This window comes from Strigops habroptila, chromosome 8 (assembly GCF_004027225.2).
Source record: "Strigops habroptila isolate Jane chromosome 8, bStrHab1.2.pri, whole genome shotgun sequence".
In the NCBI taxonomy this organism is placed as follows: Eukaryota; Metazoa; Chordata; class Aves; order Psittaciformes; family Psittacidae; genus Strigops; species Strigops habroptila.
In genome coordinates, this window is record NC_044284.2 from 15,179,100 (window position 1) to 15,193,674 (window position 14,575).

Here is a 14,575-nt window from a genome sequence, read left to right on the forward strand (position 1 = left end):
TCCAGGGGAGGGAGTAGATGAGTTTGAGGGGAAATATTGCTTCCATGCATTTTCACTGTTTTGGAGACTATCGCCTAGCAGCAGGTTATAGCAATAATGCTTTCTTTTTTTAAGAGTTGCAGTTAAAATATCCTGGGGTAGGTTGTGGTCTCTCTCTCTCTTCAGTTCCTGGTAAAGGACAAGATGATAAAACTTCTGTATCTTACAGATGTGCCACAAGCATTCACTTAAAATAATGAAGTCATTCTTACTAAACTAAGATACAGCCCAGGTGTTCAGTACTGTCCCTATCTGTATGATTTTGTATGGGAATAATAACTTCCCAACCTGTAGAAAGTGACAGAAGACACCACCTTTTACTTATGGGTTTAGGTCTACCTCGAAGGAGGTGTTACATTTTCATATGTATATGTATAGGAACCAAGCATTTTCTTTTGATCTGAATTAGTTTTGTGTTTGATTAAAGGAAATAATAAAATAAGATAGGACAAAATGGAATTTTCCATGAGACACAGCACAGTGTCTTGTGTTACTCTCATGGGCAATATGATGCATCAGTTCACAAAATGATAGGCTTTGGGACAAAAAAAAAAGATAATTATTACATTACTATATGAACTCTGTGGAGGAGATGTACATGGCCATTTCACCACAAACAGTTATTACTTGGAGAAAAGGGAACAGAGGATCCCTTGGGGGTAAGAATAGCACAGCCTGAGTGTGACCAGTACTGAACCAGACACCGATGGAAGTATTTCCATTTATTTCAGTAATGGATTAATTAGACCCCAAACTATTTATGTGCTTGAGAATCTCCAAAATCGCTACCCTAGCATTTCACAGGGTCCACCAACAACCAAAGTTGTCTGCAGTGGTGCAAAATCTGCTCACACTAAATAATTACAAAGGTTTGTAAAGCTGCTGATTCTTCTTTCCACTGAATTACAGCAGTATCACATTTTTTATTTTGGTGCTCTTACTCTTCTTGAAAAGTGAATCATCTGTTCTACCAAAGAGTGTTTGAATAAGTTTAAGGACTGTTGTGCTTGCTGTACAGTTAGTTTAAAGCTCAGACATTTGTGTAACAAGCTCTGCCTTTTAAATGGTTCTCTTTATCAAAACAGTTAAGTATTCCTGATCTTTTGAAACCAAAATATTTTTCACATCTTCAGGAACAGAAATTCTTTTTATTGTTTTTTAGTGGAAAAATATTTTATAAGCCTAGTAAAGTGTACAATTTTTTTCAGGAGTTATTGGGAATGGAATTTCATAACAAGAACTGAAAAATACACAAAAATGTACCTTACAAGAAGAGTTCATCAAGAGGTACATAGGCAGATTAACATGCCAGCCTTGTTTTATCTGGAAACATCATCATTTCATGTAACTTTGATAGTAATCTTAAGCATATGATTAGTTTCCAAGACATCAAAACCAGCCTACAAGATGTATTTGTTATGCTGAGCTAATATGTCAATACCTTGAAGGAGCTAGGGCATTATCACTGTCTAAATAGAGTAGTGGTTGGAACTGAGGATCATGGTTTCCATCCAGGCACCTGAATAAATGTGGGTAGATTTTCTGAAGTGCTTAATCTGTAGTACCTGGGAAATCTCCTCATTTCCCCTTTATCTGGCATCCTTCGTATATATGTAAACTTATCTAAGGTGTGGGTAACTTTCAGTCTTTCTGATTCTAATGGTGGTGAATGAGCTTCCTTTGAAGACACCTAGTTCCTAATCTGGCAATAAATTCCATGTAAAGTCTCACAACCGTGTTTCAGTTCTGTCAATTTTAGAGAAGAGGACAAACACTGAATCCCAAGAGACTGCTGCCACCACACACCCAGTGTGAGTTATCTTTTCCATCATAAACTCCTTAACTTCTGCCCAGTTTCTCTTTCTTTTTGCATGTGCTCAAGAAAAAGACCAGACTAATTTTCAGCTTAAAAGTGAGGTTGGAATTCTGTTTTCTTTAGAAACTTTTTGTCAATTAAGGTATTTAGGATTTTTGGAATTAAACCAGATTTATGGTCTCATTTCTGTCAATGTTTGGTGAAGTTGTCCAGCAAATAGAAAGCATCTTACTGGGTAAAAGTGGAAGCCCATACGTGACTAATGCCCGCTGTTGGGGTATCACTGCTGTTCTTCTATTTTCTAGATAAATATCCATAATTTTTTAAAAGCAAAGTTTAAAAAAATTAGCACTGAACATAGTGTCATTTCCATTTTCAGTAGAAAACAGACACCAAAATACATAAAAAAGGTTTTCTGATACTTGCAGCAAAAGAATTTTATCATCAATTGTATTTGAAGAAACAAAGTAAATGGAACATGCCAAGTTTCAGCACTAGATCATAGCAATAGCTAGAAATACCAGAATTATCAAGATGTTCATTCATGTTTGGATAGTTCTTAGAATGAGATGAGAGTTACACTTTATTACTACACAGATGGAAGACAAAAGTATTTGTTCCTGCTCTTTACAGAAAAGTAAATGTAAAATATTATTTTTATATTTATGAGTTAATTGTTCTAAAGCAACTTCCAGAATTCCTTCTTTCAGTGCTAAGCCTGCTGCATTATTTGAAGACAGAAAAATAGATAAAAGAGAAAAGAATATGAAGTCTCATGAACGATATGAGAAAAAAAGACATAAAATTTAGTATCTGAACAATGCATGCATAGAGTGCATGAATGTGTTGTAAAGTGAGCAAGGACTGAGGTAAATGCCCATGTGATGTGAATGGAAGTCTACAGGGAAAACATCAGAAGGTGAGGAAAAAGTAAAACAATGCCATTGCAACATAAAGGATGGTGTACAGACAAAATGTGTTAGCCTGAATACTAAATGTGTTATGTGAATACCGTACTTGAGCTGATTCCTATAGTGCAGAGTGTTATGCTGTCATATGTCATTTGGGCTCCCTTTTCTGCTTATATTTACCATGCACATTAAATATTCAACTGCTTTTCACTGATGCGTGCAGTAATGCTGGCCTTGTGAGGAGCTTTCTTGTCTTTCCCAGCTAAGACACATCAGATAACCTTATTGTCTTTGCATCCTAATGTTTTTGTACTTTATGTTGTGACACATATTAAATGTGCTTCTTACAATATCCTTTTAGAAGTTTTAGTTAAACCCTGTGTTTTGAATACAGGCTAATAGAAAATAGCAAAGGATATTAAGGGGCTGTTCTGCTCTGAAAAACAACTGTAAGAATGGCATTGTGACATTTCCAATGACTTCCAGAGCAGAACTGCTCCTTTTACAAATCTGAAGATGTTTCTTCTTACCCCACATTTGACCTGGCACAGGAATAAAGCTGGGTTCTCTCTGGCTCCTACCATCAAAAGTAATGATTATGCCATGATGGGTGATCTACAACCATATGAATGAATGAAAACATATAAATTCTAGCTTTTTCCCTGCTCAGTTAGGCTGACCTTGCTAATCTATTAAAAAAAGTAAAAACTTACTTCAATCAATGAAATAATATTATTTCAATAACCTATCATTAGACTATAATAAGTTAACCTATGCTATGCAGTCCTTTTTTCTAAATGGTTGACATGGTGAGGGTTTTCTCAAAGTAAGGTACTACAGAGAGTAAGTCAGAAAAACCAAGGAAAATCCTTTATGCTTCCAGCAGCAGCCTTACAGAATGTAGGTTATATAGACCAGACTGCTTGTTTCCTTCCCACAATCTGCTTCCTGTCTAGATTGTAAGACCATCAGGAAAGCTGATAGGTGAGAGCCACCTTCTGCTCACTGATAGTTCTAACCCACGGCTTACTCCTGTCTTGGGAAAGAATGCCCGCAGGAGTGTGTCATGGGCTGGCTATGCTGAGGGCATCAGTGTTGAACAGGGCTTCAGTCCTCTCTCCTTTGGTCCTCAAGTACCACTGGCTTTAGTATGATTTCACAGCATGTAGATGAGTGATTTTAAATATCTCTGATTTTGTGAGGTTATATTATTGTGAGGCACGGACCTCAGATGCAGTGGAGTTAGTTGGCTACACAGGACAGGGCATTTCAGAAAAATGGTTTAATTTTAAAAATATTGTACTGTATGTATTAGTCTTGCTCAACAGTCTGCGAGAGCACTGGAGGAGACAAAAGTCACAGGAGATACAAATGTGCTCACTTACTAAGACATCAGTCTGATGCTCCTAATGTCTTGACCTGATCTTGCTGCCTGGAGTCATGGGTTGTTCAGCCACATCATGAGGTGGCCTCCATGTATGGCAAGACCCTCTCTGTTCACTCTCTGCAGGTTATGACAGCTGGGATAAGCTTTGCAGTGACCTGGGGCACCTACAGCTCCTCAGCTGGTGCTGTAGAGGAGCAGTAGGTGAGTGGCTTGTCTGAAGATCAGGGTGGTAGCACTCCTCAGTTTCAGTTAACTTACCCAGCCTTACTTCTGAGGCTGGCAGCTGAATATTATTGTTTTAGTGTTGTCAACATTCAGCATTCAAGCTTAAGCTAAGAAGAAAAATTATTATATTGCCTTAAAATAATTATATTTATGTAGCAAAAATATGTTTGTTTTGTTTGGGGTAGTTTTGGCTTTGGTTTTGTGGGGTTTTTTTGTTTGTTTCTTTGTTTGGGGGTTTTTGGGGGGTTTTTTGTTTGTTTTTTTTTTTTTAATCTGTGTTATATTTTTGCCCTTCTGTGGTTTTTAAAGTTTTCTCTAAGCTTGGGAGGGCTAGCAACTTATCTGCTTCCATACAGTCTGCAATCTTTGTGTTGGAGCAGAAACACCAGCCATCTACGGCAGAATTGTTTGTTCAGATTGAAGGTGTTGACAATAGTGCTACCCTAGTTTCACAAATGAGCAAACTCTGAAGTATGGAAGTGTCCTAATAATCTGCAGTAGAAAAGAGCATAAATTCAGGACAAGAAGAAATCTATACTGATGACAAAGAGAAAAAAGTTCTTTCACCAAACACTTCCCCTTACAAGAGTGTAAACTTCTTTGTGATTTTTTGTTTCCATGTTCTGCATTTGAAGAAGCAGAATGCCAATGCTGCCTCTTGCACTCCACTTCTTCATATTTGAGAAGTTTTCAGCTGAAAGGTGGAGGTAGTCTTCAGTTTTTTTTCTTTTCAAATAATATCCTAAAACTCTTCTAAATTGTTTTGAAACCTCAAGACAAACTGATGAGAGTACTGGCTGAGAATTAGTGCAGTGTGAAAACTAACCTGCATGGCTGTATTTGCCATTATATTGCTCTATAGGTCTTGAAAATACAATATTGTTTGTATTTCTGTGTAATGGCAAGATAGAGGTATATGGGAGCAAGACAAACAGGTAAAGCCACAGTGAGACTGGGAGAAAATCTTGTAGTTGTTACATTCCTGATGTCCACATCTTTTAGTCAAATGATAATTATCCATTAATAGCCTCATAAGTATGAATATGTAAATAGCTGTGGAATGCATTATTCATGAATCACCAGGCATTAATTATTGTAATTAAATATCATTTGCTACATTCATATTACTAACCTTTGCAGTTAATGAATACATTAGCTAATTGCTGTAGAGCAGATTCAATCAAAATTCTGCGTCTGTGCTATGGAAGCCTGAGAGAGTTTTATTCAATTTAGTTTCAATATTGAACATATCTTACATGCTTATCAGTGTATTTTTAATGACATAAAATGTGAATCATAACCTCCAGTGCATGATGCTTGTCCTTGCGCCCAGGAGAATGGAATGGTACCAGCTGGAAGAGGATATGAAAGCAACAATGGTGCACATCAGAGCACATAGGAGTAGCTACCTTAAGTAGATCTTTAATTCTGGGACATTAAATCCACCACCACTTTCAAGTTTCATGTATATTCATGTGTACAATAGGAGAGGGTGTGCCTTGTGCAGAAGTGTTGCTCCAAAGGTGTAGCTGATGAGAATGCTGAAGAAAAAATATCAAAGTACAGACTGAGCTGTTCGCCATTCGGTGCAGGGATGCGTCTGCCTTTTGCTAGTACAAGCAGAACACAGCCCTAGCAGGATGTGCTCCTGAGTCTAATGGAGCCTCAGGGCACTTTTGAAACACAAAGTAAAATGAACAACCGCACTCTGCTTTTTTTCTTCATGCTCTAGAGATCTGTTTCAGGTTATAGTGATCTAGGTAACTCAGAAGACTTGGTGGAGCTTTTTTGTTGATTTTTAGGTTTTCGTCTTAGAACCAGGCTTTGTGGTTCTCAAAGTAGAAATTTTGAAGAATATTCTATTGCAAACAACAATTTTCTTATTTTTGGGAAGGATAATAACTCAAGATATAATTATGTAAGTTCAAGTGCTAAAAGTTAATAGATAAAGTTCCCTCTAGGCTGAATGTCTGGCTGTGTCCTAGTTTCAGCTGGGACAGAATTATTTTTCTTCCTAGAAGCTGGTACAGGGCTGTGTTTGGCTTTGCTATGAGAATAACACTCTAATGTTTTAGTTGTTGCACAATAGCACTTACCCCGATCAAGGACTTTTCAGTCTCTCATGCTCTGTCAGTGAGGAGGGGCAGAGGCAGGACACCTGACCTGAACTAGCCAAAGGGATATTCCCAGGAAAAATATTTGCAATGGAAGAATAAAGCCTGATTTCATCAATGCCAGTTTGAAGCAGATTTTTTCCGAAATTTAGTTTTACCAGCATACTGTAGTCACATGCACTGAGTAAACTGAGTATTGGGTCTAGTTTCTTAAAAATTAAATGTTCTGGGAGTGAGAGAATACAAATGAGCATAAAACATGAAGACTATTTTCAAATTCAGAAACATGTTGTCTCTTTGGAGTTAGAATTGTGATAGGATACTGCTGGCAGAGTATGAATTGTATTAGAGCATCTACAGAGGAGGGTCAGTCAGAGCTTGATTTTTAAGGGTCAGAATTAGAACTGTGATCAGTAAAGCAAATGTGTCATTCTCTGTGTATACTGCCTCAGTGAAATACCTCACATGTGTTTACCAAGCACATTAAAGAATACACTTTCATTCATCCCACAGCTGACACAAATCCTTTGCTCTTCCTTCCAGTATTTCCATCACTGCTGTCTTTCCCCTCTGTTCAGAAATCTTAACTCTGACTGAAGCCCTAACACTGTTACTTCTCATTACTGGTATTTCTGAATGACAGTCACCGGCATCTGAAAAATAATTTAAATCTTAGTATCAAAATATAGAGGGATCTATTACAGATAATATCAGTATTCACCATCACAAACCATACCTCCAAAAATCATTACCTTTCTTGTTTGCTTTCTTTCATTTGCATGTCTTCTATCCCTTTAATTCTGAGCATATTGGGATGATGGTTTTCCAAGCTTTTTTCAACAACCAAAGTGATACGATTTCTTTCTTTTTTTTTTCTTTTTTTTCCCCCTCAGTTATTTCTTAAATTAATACTGAGATTTTCACAAAAGTATGAACTTGTTTGGGAGTCTGTGTTCTAAAAAAAAATATAGAATATCTGCGATAAAATTGCAACGCTGGAGAGTATGAAGATCTTGCTGTTATACCTTAATCTTAGAAATGAATAATGGCCATTTCTACCCCCAAAATTCTAAAAAATCTTAGCAACTGGATGTATTTGAAAAAAGAATAGTGTTTATTCATCTAGCTGTTTTTCATGTTTGCTTCTGTAGTTGTTTCCTTTTAAATGTCCTACACCTGCATTTCTTTAAAAATATATACATTCAGGAAGTTATTTTAATTAATCTGGCATTTGTTTGTTTAATTTTTAACCTTTTAAACTAGAAATATCAGGTCCATTCTCCACTGGGTAGGTTGGAAGACCTGTGCATGGGACAGGTCCAACCTATGGACTATGATAGCTCAGTGGAAAGGGATGACCCATCAATATGCCATCAGAGACCTCATAACATTCAGGTTTTCTAGCTATTGACAGTGTGCAAGGAGGAACCGAGTAGTAAGAGTCACTCTAAGCCATCTTTGTAAAACTCCTTCCTCTCTGAATTGTTGGTCTTGGGGGCTTGTTTATTTAGTTGTGCTCGGTAAGATACCAAGAGCTACCCAGCAGAGGTAACAACCCTGAGTGGGTAACACAATATTGAAGACAAAGTGGTTAAATGGCTGAACAGCTTCATTGGGAAGCACCTGCATGGCCCTGCACCCTTAGCATTCCTGGAGAATACATTAGAAAGAGGCAACCTTAGTTTTTGTATGATGTACCTGTGAAGTGCAAATGTTCAGAAAGCATGGAACACTTAAAGCAAATGAATAGAACCATTAGCGGAAAACGAGGAGCAGACATAAAGGACAAAGGCAGAAAGTTTATTTTGTGTATAAAGGTAGGAAAGTTATGTACACATGCACAATGTAGTTGAGAATACACAAATACAAAGAGGAAAGGAGCAACATTTCTGAAGCCAGAGGATGTTTCATGATGACCAGGCATTAGAGGAAGGAAAGAATTCAATTATAGGTGTGTATTCAGTAGAAGAAAGAGTGAACTGATGCTCTGCTTATATATTCTAAATTAAGAACTTCCATATTGCTGTAAATACATATGAAACCTGTACTTAATATTGTATATACACTCATATCAAGTTTCTAGTATGGAAGAGAAAAAGTTTCAGAATCTCTATACAGAGTTATTCTTGGTTTTTCATATTATACATATAGGTATAGTATGTGTGGAACATACTGTTATTACATGTATTGCTTTCCAGCTTTCTTCAGCATGAATACCAGGATGAAATTTTTGCTTATTGTACTGTATCCTGTAGTGTATATTCTATAACATACGTAACAGTTCAATTTACTTATGAGAGCTGAACTAAACCCAGTAGAAAAAAAAAAGCAAACAACCCAAACAAACTTGATTGTGATTTTTCTCAATTTAAATTTAAAAACAAAAGCTTGCTTTAAACAGCTTTGATTAGCAGCATCAGTTTTTTCATTTGAATTTTCAAACTTTCTTATTTATTTGCTTTTAGTTAGCATTCCGAAATGATACGATAGTTTTAATTTCAAATTATTTGTGTTTAAATTTTTCATTGTTCATTTCAATAATACTGAACCAGGTAACATTTTTAGCTATGATTAAATGAAAGCTACAGTTTGGAGTAAAATTTCTGACATAATATGTTGTTTATTATTTTAAATTTCTCCTTATGAAAGAAAATTGACTTTTTAACTCAGAACAAGGTGAGCAACTTAATTTTCTTTTGTCTTTGATATTTTAAATCAAAATGCAAATATTTCATATAGAAATATTGATTTCATTAAAAAAAAAGATATTTTCTTCCAACATTGTAGGTTTGATCACATTACTTTATCTGGAGTAAAAAGTATTTTTCCAAACCTATATTTTTATTGGGGAGGGGGTGTGTGGTTCGGGGGAAAAAGCAGTTTGGTTTTGGTTTGTTGTCTTTGCCTATGGTATAGAAATCACAATATTACATGGGATTCCTAGTAATTCAGATAACTAAGCTCTGCATCTGGTAGAGTATATAGTTTTGTTACTGACACTGCTACATTAGTCTCATCTCCAGTGCTGGAACATGCATTCTGTCTTGTGTTTATTGATTGCTTACAAGAAGAGAGGAAGTTTTAGCTGAATGATTATTGTTTGTTTGATTGTTTTTTTAAATAAGAGATTAACAAGAAAATTACCCCAATCACTTTTCTGCTATGATAAAGGTGGCAAAGAAATTATCCTTTTGTAATACAATTATTAGAAGTAAATATATTGTACTGAAGTTTTCATACTAAGGCAGGTGCTTGAGACGGGAATATGTGGCATATCACAGGGATAAATCATGGTTTTTTTCCACAAATGTGCAAAAAATGTGTTTGTTTTTTGTCAGGTTTGAAGAAGGGAAACTAATATCAGTGGGCTCAAAGACTTCTTCAAAAGGTCAGGTGCTCTCCCTGAAGTCATAAAAACCTCATTGTTAGTGTTAGTTAGCCTTTCCTCTCACTCTGCTACGTGCCATATCAATAACAAAACACAACCTTATACATGGTTATTCTTTTGTATCATCACTCAAGGACACTATTTACATCTAAAGAATTTAAGAAGAGTACAGAATCTATACAAATATGACCATGAATGCCCAAAGAAATGGCTGCTCCATTCGTAAATGGGTTTTGCTCTAAACAGTTGTTCAGAAGAAAATCCCACCTCATTTTTCACTATTCTTTTGTTTTGTGCAATGTATTTCAGTTGTGTCTACACTCTTCAAAGGCAACTACACAGATGTTTTGCTATAATATTTTTTGCTAAGCTTCCTGGTATTCATGATTTTCAGGCCCCTTATTTTCATTCTTTAAAGAATCCATGGACAACCAATCCACTGATTAGTCCACCTTAATTGCTTCCTAAGAAGGAAAAATCCCATATTTTTGTCTGATGACACTCATATCTATTGATGGATAACATAGAGTCACTTGAAGTTGTAGAAATCTTGGAACAAAGAAGAAAAATCTATGATTTTAAAGTTTGATGGTACTTACTGGGCCTTTCTTGAAAGAGGACTCATGGTGAAAATTAAGGCGGCTGTATTTTAACTCAATATTATACATTGGAGGTGTACAAGCTACTGGAGCAGAAGTTCAGGATTGGTGATATCAGTGCAGGATTGCCACTAATTCAAATGGGTGTGAAAGTGTCCTCAGCATATTGCCAGTTGCTAATCCAAACCATTATCTAATTATCCAAAAATATCCCACATGAATTCACAGATGTGAGACTTAACTGCCAAAGAAACAAAAATGAATGTGATATGTGGTGCAAAGGTGGTTACCATCTGTAAGATTTAATGGTAAAATTTCACTTATTGAAGGCAGTGGGTCTTTGCCACTCATTGCAGTAGGGTTTGAATGCCACTATCAGTAAACTTACAGTTCTTGTTAGTATGTATTGCCTTTTGGTGTGTCCCATTGTTGCCCACTGGGAGTGTGTATGTGGTGAAATGCTCTCGTGAAGGGGGGATGAAACATTTTCCAGCATTTTTTCCTAAAAGAAAGTGAAAGAACTAAACCAAATCCAAAGCAATTCATAGAAAATCATTCAAAGAAATATAAAACAAGTTTTAACACTGATTTTTGTATTGCTTTGCTAAGCTGTTTGGTCAAGGCATCTTTTGCTGCATGAAAATACAAAAGTTCAGACTGCTTAATAGTCTTCCTGTTCACCCCACTCGACTGCTGGATCATCATCCATTCGTAGAATAAGATAGGAGAGAAGCTGAAAGAGATTCTGCCACAACAGTAAAGAGACAAAAAAGGAGAGGTCGCTTACATCTATCTCACATCGGTCCCCAGCATAGTTCACATCACAGAGGCAGTGGAACTTGTTGAGAAGGTTCTGGCAGAGGCCTCCATTCAGACACGGGTCGGAGCTGCACTCATCGATGTCCTTTTCACACCTAGAGTAAAGATTGCAAATAGTGAGCATCTGAAATCATTAATCAAATGCATTGGACAAGTACATTTTTAATTCAGAAGCTTTGGGGAGAAGGAAGAGGAGGATGCTCTGTTTGAAATCTGTGGTATATTTCCACATGTGTTTATGATTTTACTAACTACCTGATTAGCCACAGAAAATCCTGAGCTTCCTGTATTATTTTCAAACACAGATAGGTAAGCCATGGTTAATGGTGCTTAGCAAGGTGAAATGAAAGTTTGTGTATGCCTTTAGACCTAGATGTGGCACAAGTCCTGCTGACAGCTTGCTTATCCATTTTCACTGTTCTGGGGACCTGAGGGCACATTTTCCTTCTCAGTAGTCTGAATGTAAGTCAAACAAATGCGTGTTTTCTCCCAGCTGAGTGCTCCTGGGAATATTCACCTGCCATTTCTTCTTTATTTTTTTTTTCCCTCCTCAATTCAAAATGCCAGTAGATCCCAGCAAAATCTCCTATCCAGTCTGAGATGGTCCCCAAGAATGGTAAGAATGGTGTAGAACAGGGTTTTACAAGCTTAAGTATGTATTGTTACATGTTTTTGAGTTAACTCTGATGATAAAGGGAATTTGAGTTCTCATAATTTCTCAAGGTAACCAACTGAACATTGATGAGGAATTTGTGACATGATTGTCTGAAAACTAGTAGTGGTTTAGTAATTTTTTGCTCTGACAATGTTCCTTTTTAATTCTCTGCTTCTTTTTTTCCGAATAACGTTGACAGTTAATCCTAATTTTTCCAGATAAAAAAGCAGGTTTATTCTTGAGGAAGAGTGTGAGATTCTCCTTCTGAATTACAAGGAATTGCTTTGTTCAACCATATTCATAACCAAGCAATACACTTTCAGTGTTGCATTAGAGAAGAGCAGTTCTTTATATTAAACACTTTTATCTGATTTTCTTTATTAAACCCTAAAAACATTTCAACAGTTTTCCTGCAATGATAAATTATCTTCATATAATTCAAAAACCTAAAGTACTTTTCCAATGTGTAAAAAACTCTATACCTCTTTGTATGAGTAGTAACCTTTCCACATTTTCCTTTCCACCTATTATGAAGTTCATTGGACTTTTTTTGTGATCCCAATTCATTGACATAGAAAGATACTGTTTTCTCTATACTGTGCATCACTGGCTTTCTGGGGGATGAAATAGTCTTGAAGGAAAATGCCTGCTTTATCGATCTAATACATAAATATACAAAGGATTTTGGTTTTGGTTTTCTTATTAACTGGTATGTTTGAATTTGTTCTGAAAAAAAGAAGGGGTGAAATTTTCTTGTTTGAAATACTATGATCTGTAAGCACAGAAGTACTACTGGTGCATGGTTTGACAGCCTGGAGGAAAAGAGGACAAATAGTCAATTTCAGACATTGGAGAAGAATGCCTTGCTGCAATAGTCAGTTAAAGTGCAGCATGTTCGGTATAAAGCTGCCGTTCAATACAAGAATCATGGGATCCATAAAATAGAGAATATTGCCAGCCAGTGGGATGGATGTAAGGAAGGCTCATTCTCAAAGCTGTAGTTAGCAAGTTGCCTGGCAAAGGAAGGAAGAAGGACAAAGTACTTTCCTTCTACCTCGTAGTCCCAAGAAATATACACACCAAAGAAATGTCTAAGAATGTGCTTTTACTTTCTTATATTTTATTTGATTTGATTTTTCCACCTTTTTTTGAATATTTTAAAGTGGTGAGTTAAATGGTGCAATGCATTTTGACATGTCTGCCAACTACACTGTGCATTGAGGGGGAAATTTCATTTCATCTATCTTTTATAGCTTACTGTACCATTTCCACAAAGTCAGTGGGTTTGGGGGAGAATGAAAACCTTCTGTTGAAAACTTTGTGTTTGCAGAGCCAGCATCACTAGGTCCTGTTGAACTTTTGGATCTTATACTCTGATATAATGCTGATTTCACTAAGAGCACATATGGTATTTCCTTTCTCACTATCCAAGAAGGTGCCCTTACCTGTTCAGGCTATATTGTTACTGGAGCAATGTTTTCCTGTGTTTCTACAGCACCTAAAGCCCCAAGGCTGTCAGGCCTCCCTACTTCAGGGCTGTTCGTAGAACATTATCAGATGGTAAGTGTGAATTGTGACAATGTACTACAAGATACAAATTTCACTGTGAGGAAGATCCCTCTGTTTCAGACTAATCTGTAACATGTAAAAAGTATTTATTCTTAAAATAATAATTCTGTTTTCATAATTCAGCATTCAGTAAGAAAGTAACAAGCTGCAATACCACCAGGTATTTCATCTCATACGATCCTTCTGAAAGAATATATTCACAACACACACATGTGAAAATGAAACAGCTTTGCATATTCGTGTGTCAGTGTATTGTATCTGATTTTTATCTATGATCAGGATATGTGTGTTTATGTGTCCCCCCCTATGCAAACATTCTAGCTTGCCACATACAAACAAAATTGGCATGGAAGCCAAAAAACAGGCATGTAAAAGCAACTGTAAAATGCTGCCTAAGAAATAATATCAGTAACTGCAGTTAGTGGTGCTGTATTGGATTGATTCTTGCTGCATTGATTTGTCTTTTTTTTAATAAGACAGGCACTCAAAGTCATTTAAGCGGAGAACTGCTGAACTTAAACAACTGCTTTGTCTATATTTCTGCAGGAGGTCAAAACCTCCATGGCCATTAGCCTCTGGATCCTTCTGGAACAGCTTTTGGAAGAATTGCTCCAAAGAGATCTGCTGAGCATCTCACCGTTCTCCAGCAAATCCTGGCAGGCACACACAGGTCAACTTGCCGCTGAGATCAGTGCAGTTGCCATAATTGAAACACGTGAGGTTTCTCTCTTCATTCCCACAAACCGTGTATGGTAATCTTCTGTATCTAGGTAAGTAAAAAGGCAATGGCAGTTATTTGCAGTTTCCTCGTTTCTGGATATCTTGTGCTCTCTCAGCTTTTCACTTGATTCTAGTCCACTGCTTTGGTGGAAAATATTTAGATCTACCTTGCAAATTTGTTCTTTGAGTGCAGAATCTAGTTCTGTTAGTCTCCAAATAGAGGGAGCAGTGCTCCCGCTGGCAAATACTACTCAATACCAATGGGAAAGGCATTACATTTCACCTGTATATGGACACCCAGTTTCAGGGGCTGCATGTACTCAGTGCCTCCTT

At 36.7% G+C, this 14,575-nt stretch overlaps 1 protein-coding gene across 5 annotated transcripts in view; it reads right to left on the minus strand.

The window, feature by feature from the left end:
* CRB1 (crumbs cell polarity complex component 1) overlaps positions 1 to 14,575 on the minus strand; it is a 104,769-nt gene that overhangs the window by 11,734 nt on the left and 78,460 nt on the right. For all 5 annotated transcript variants that reach the window (XM_030494807.1, XM_030494806.1, XM_030494804.1 and 2 more), the window contains 2 exons: positions 14,160 to 14,288; positions 11,267 to 11,393 (listed from right to left, as the gene is read on the minus strand). In XM_030494807.1, coding sequence (XP_030350667.1) covers positions 11,267 to 11,393; positions 14,160 to 14,288 — 256 coding nt within the window. The remainder of the gene's footprint in view (positions 1 to 11,266; positions 11,394 to 14,159; positions 14,289 to 14,575) is intronic.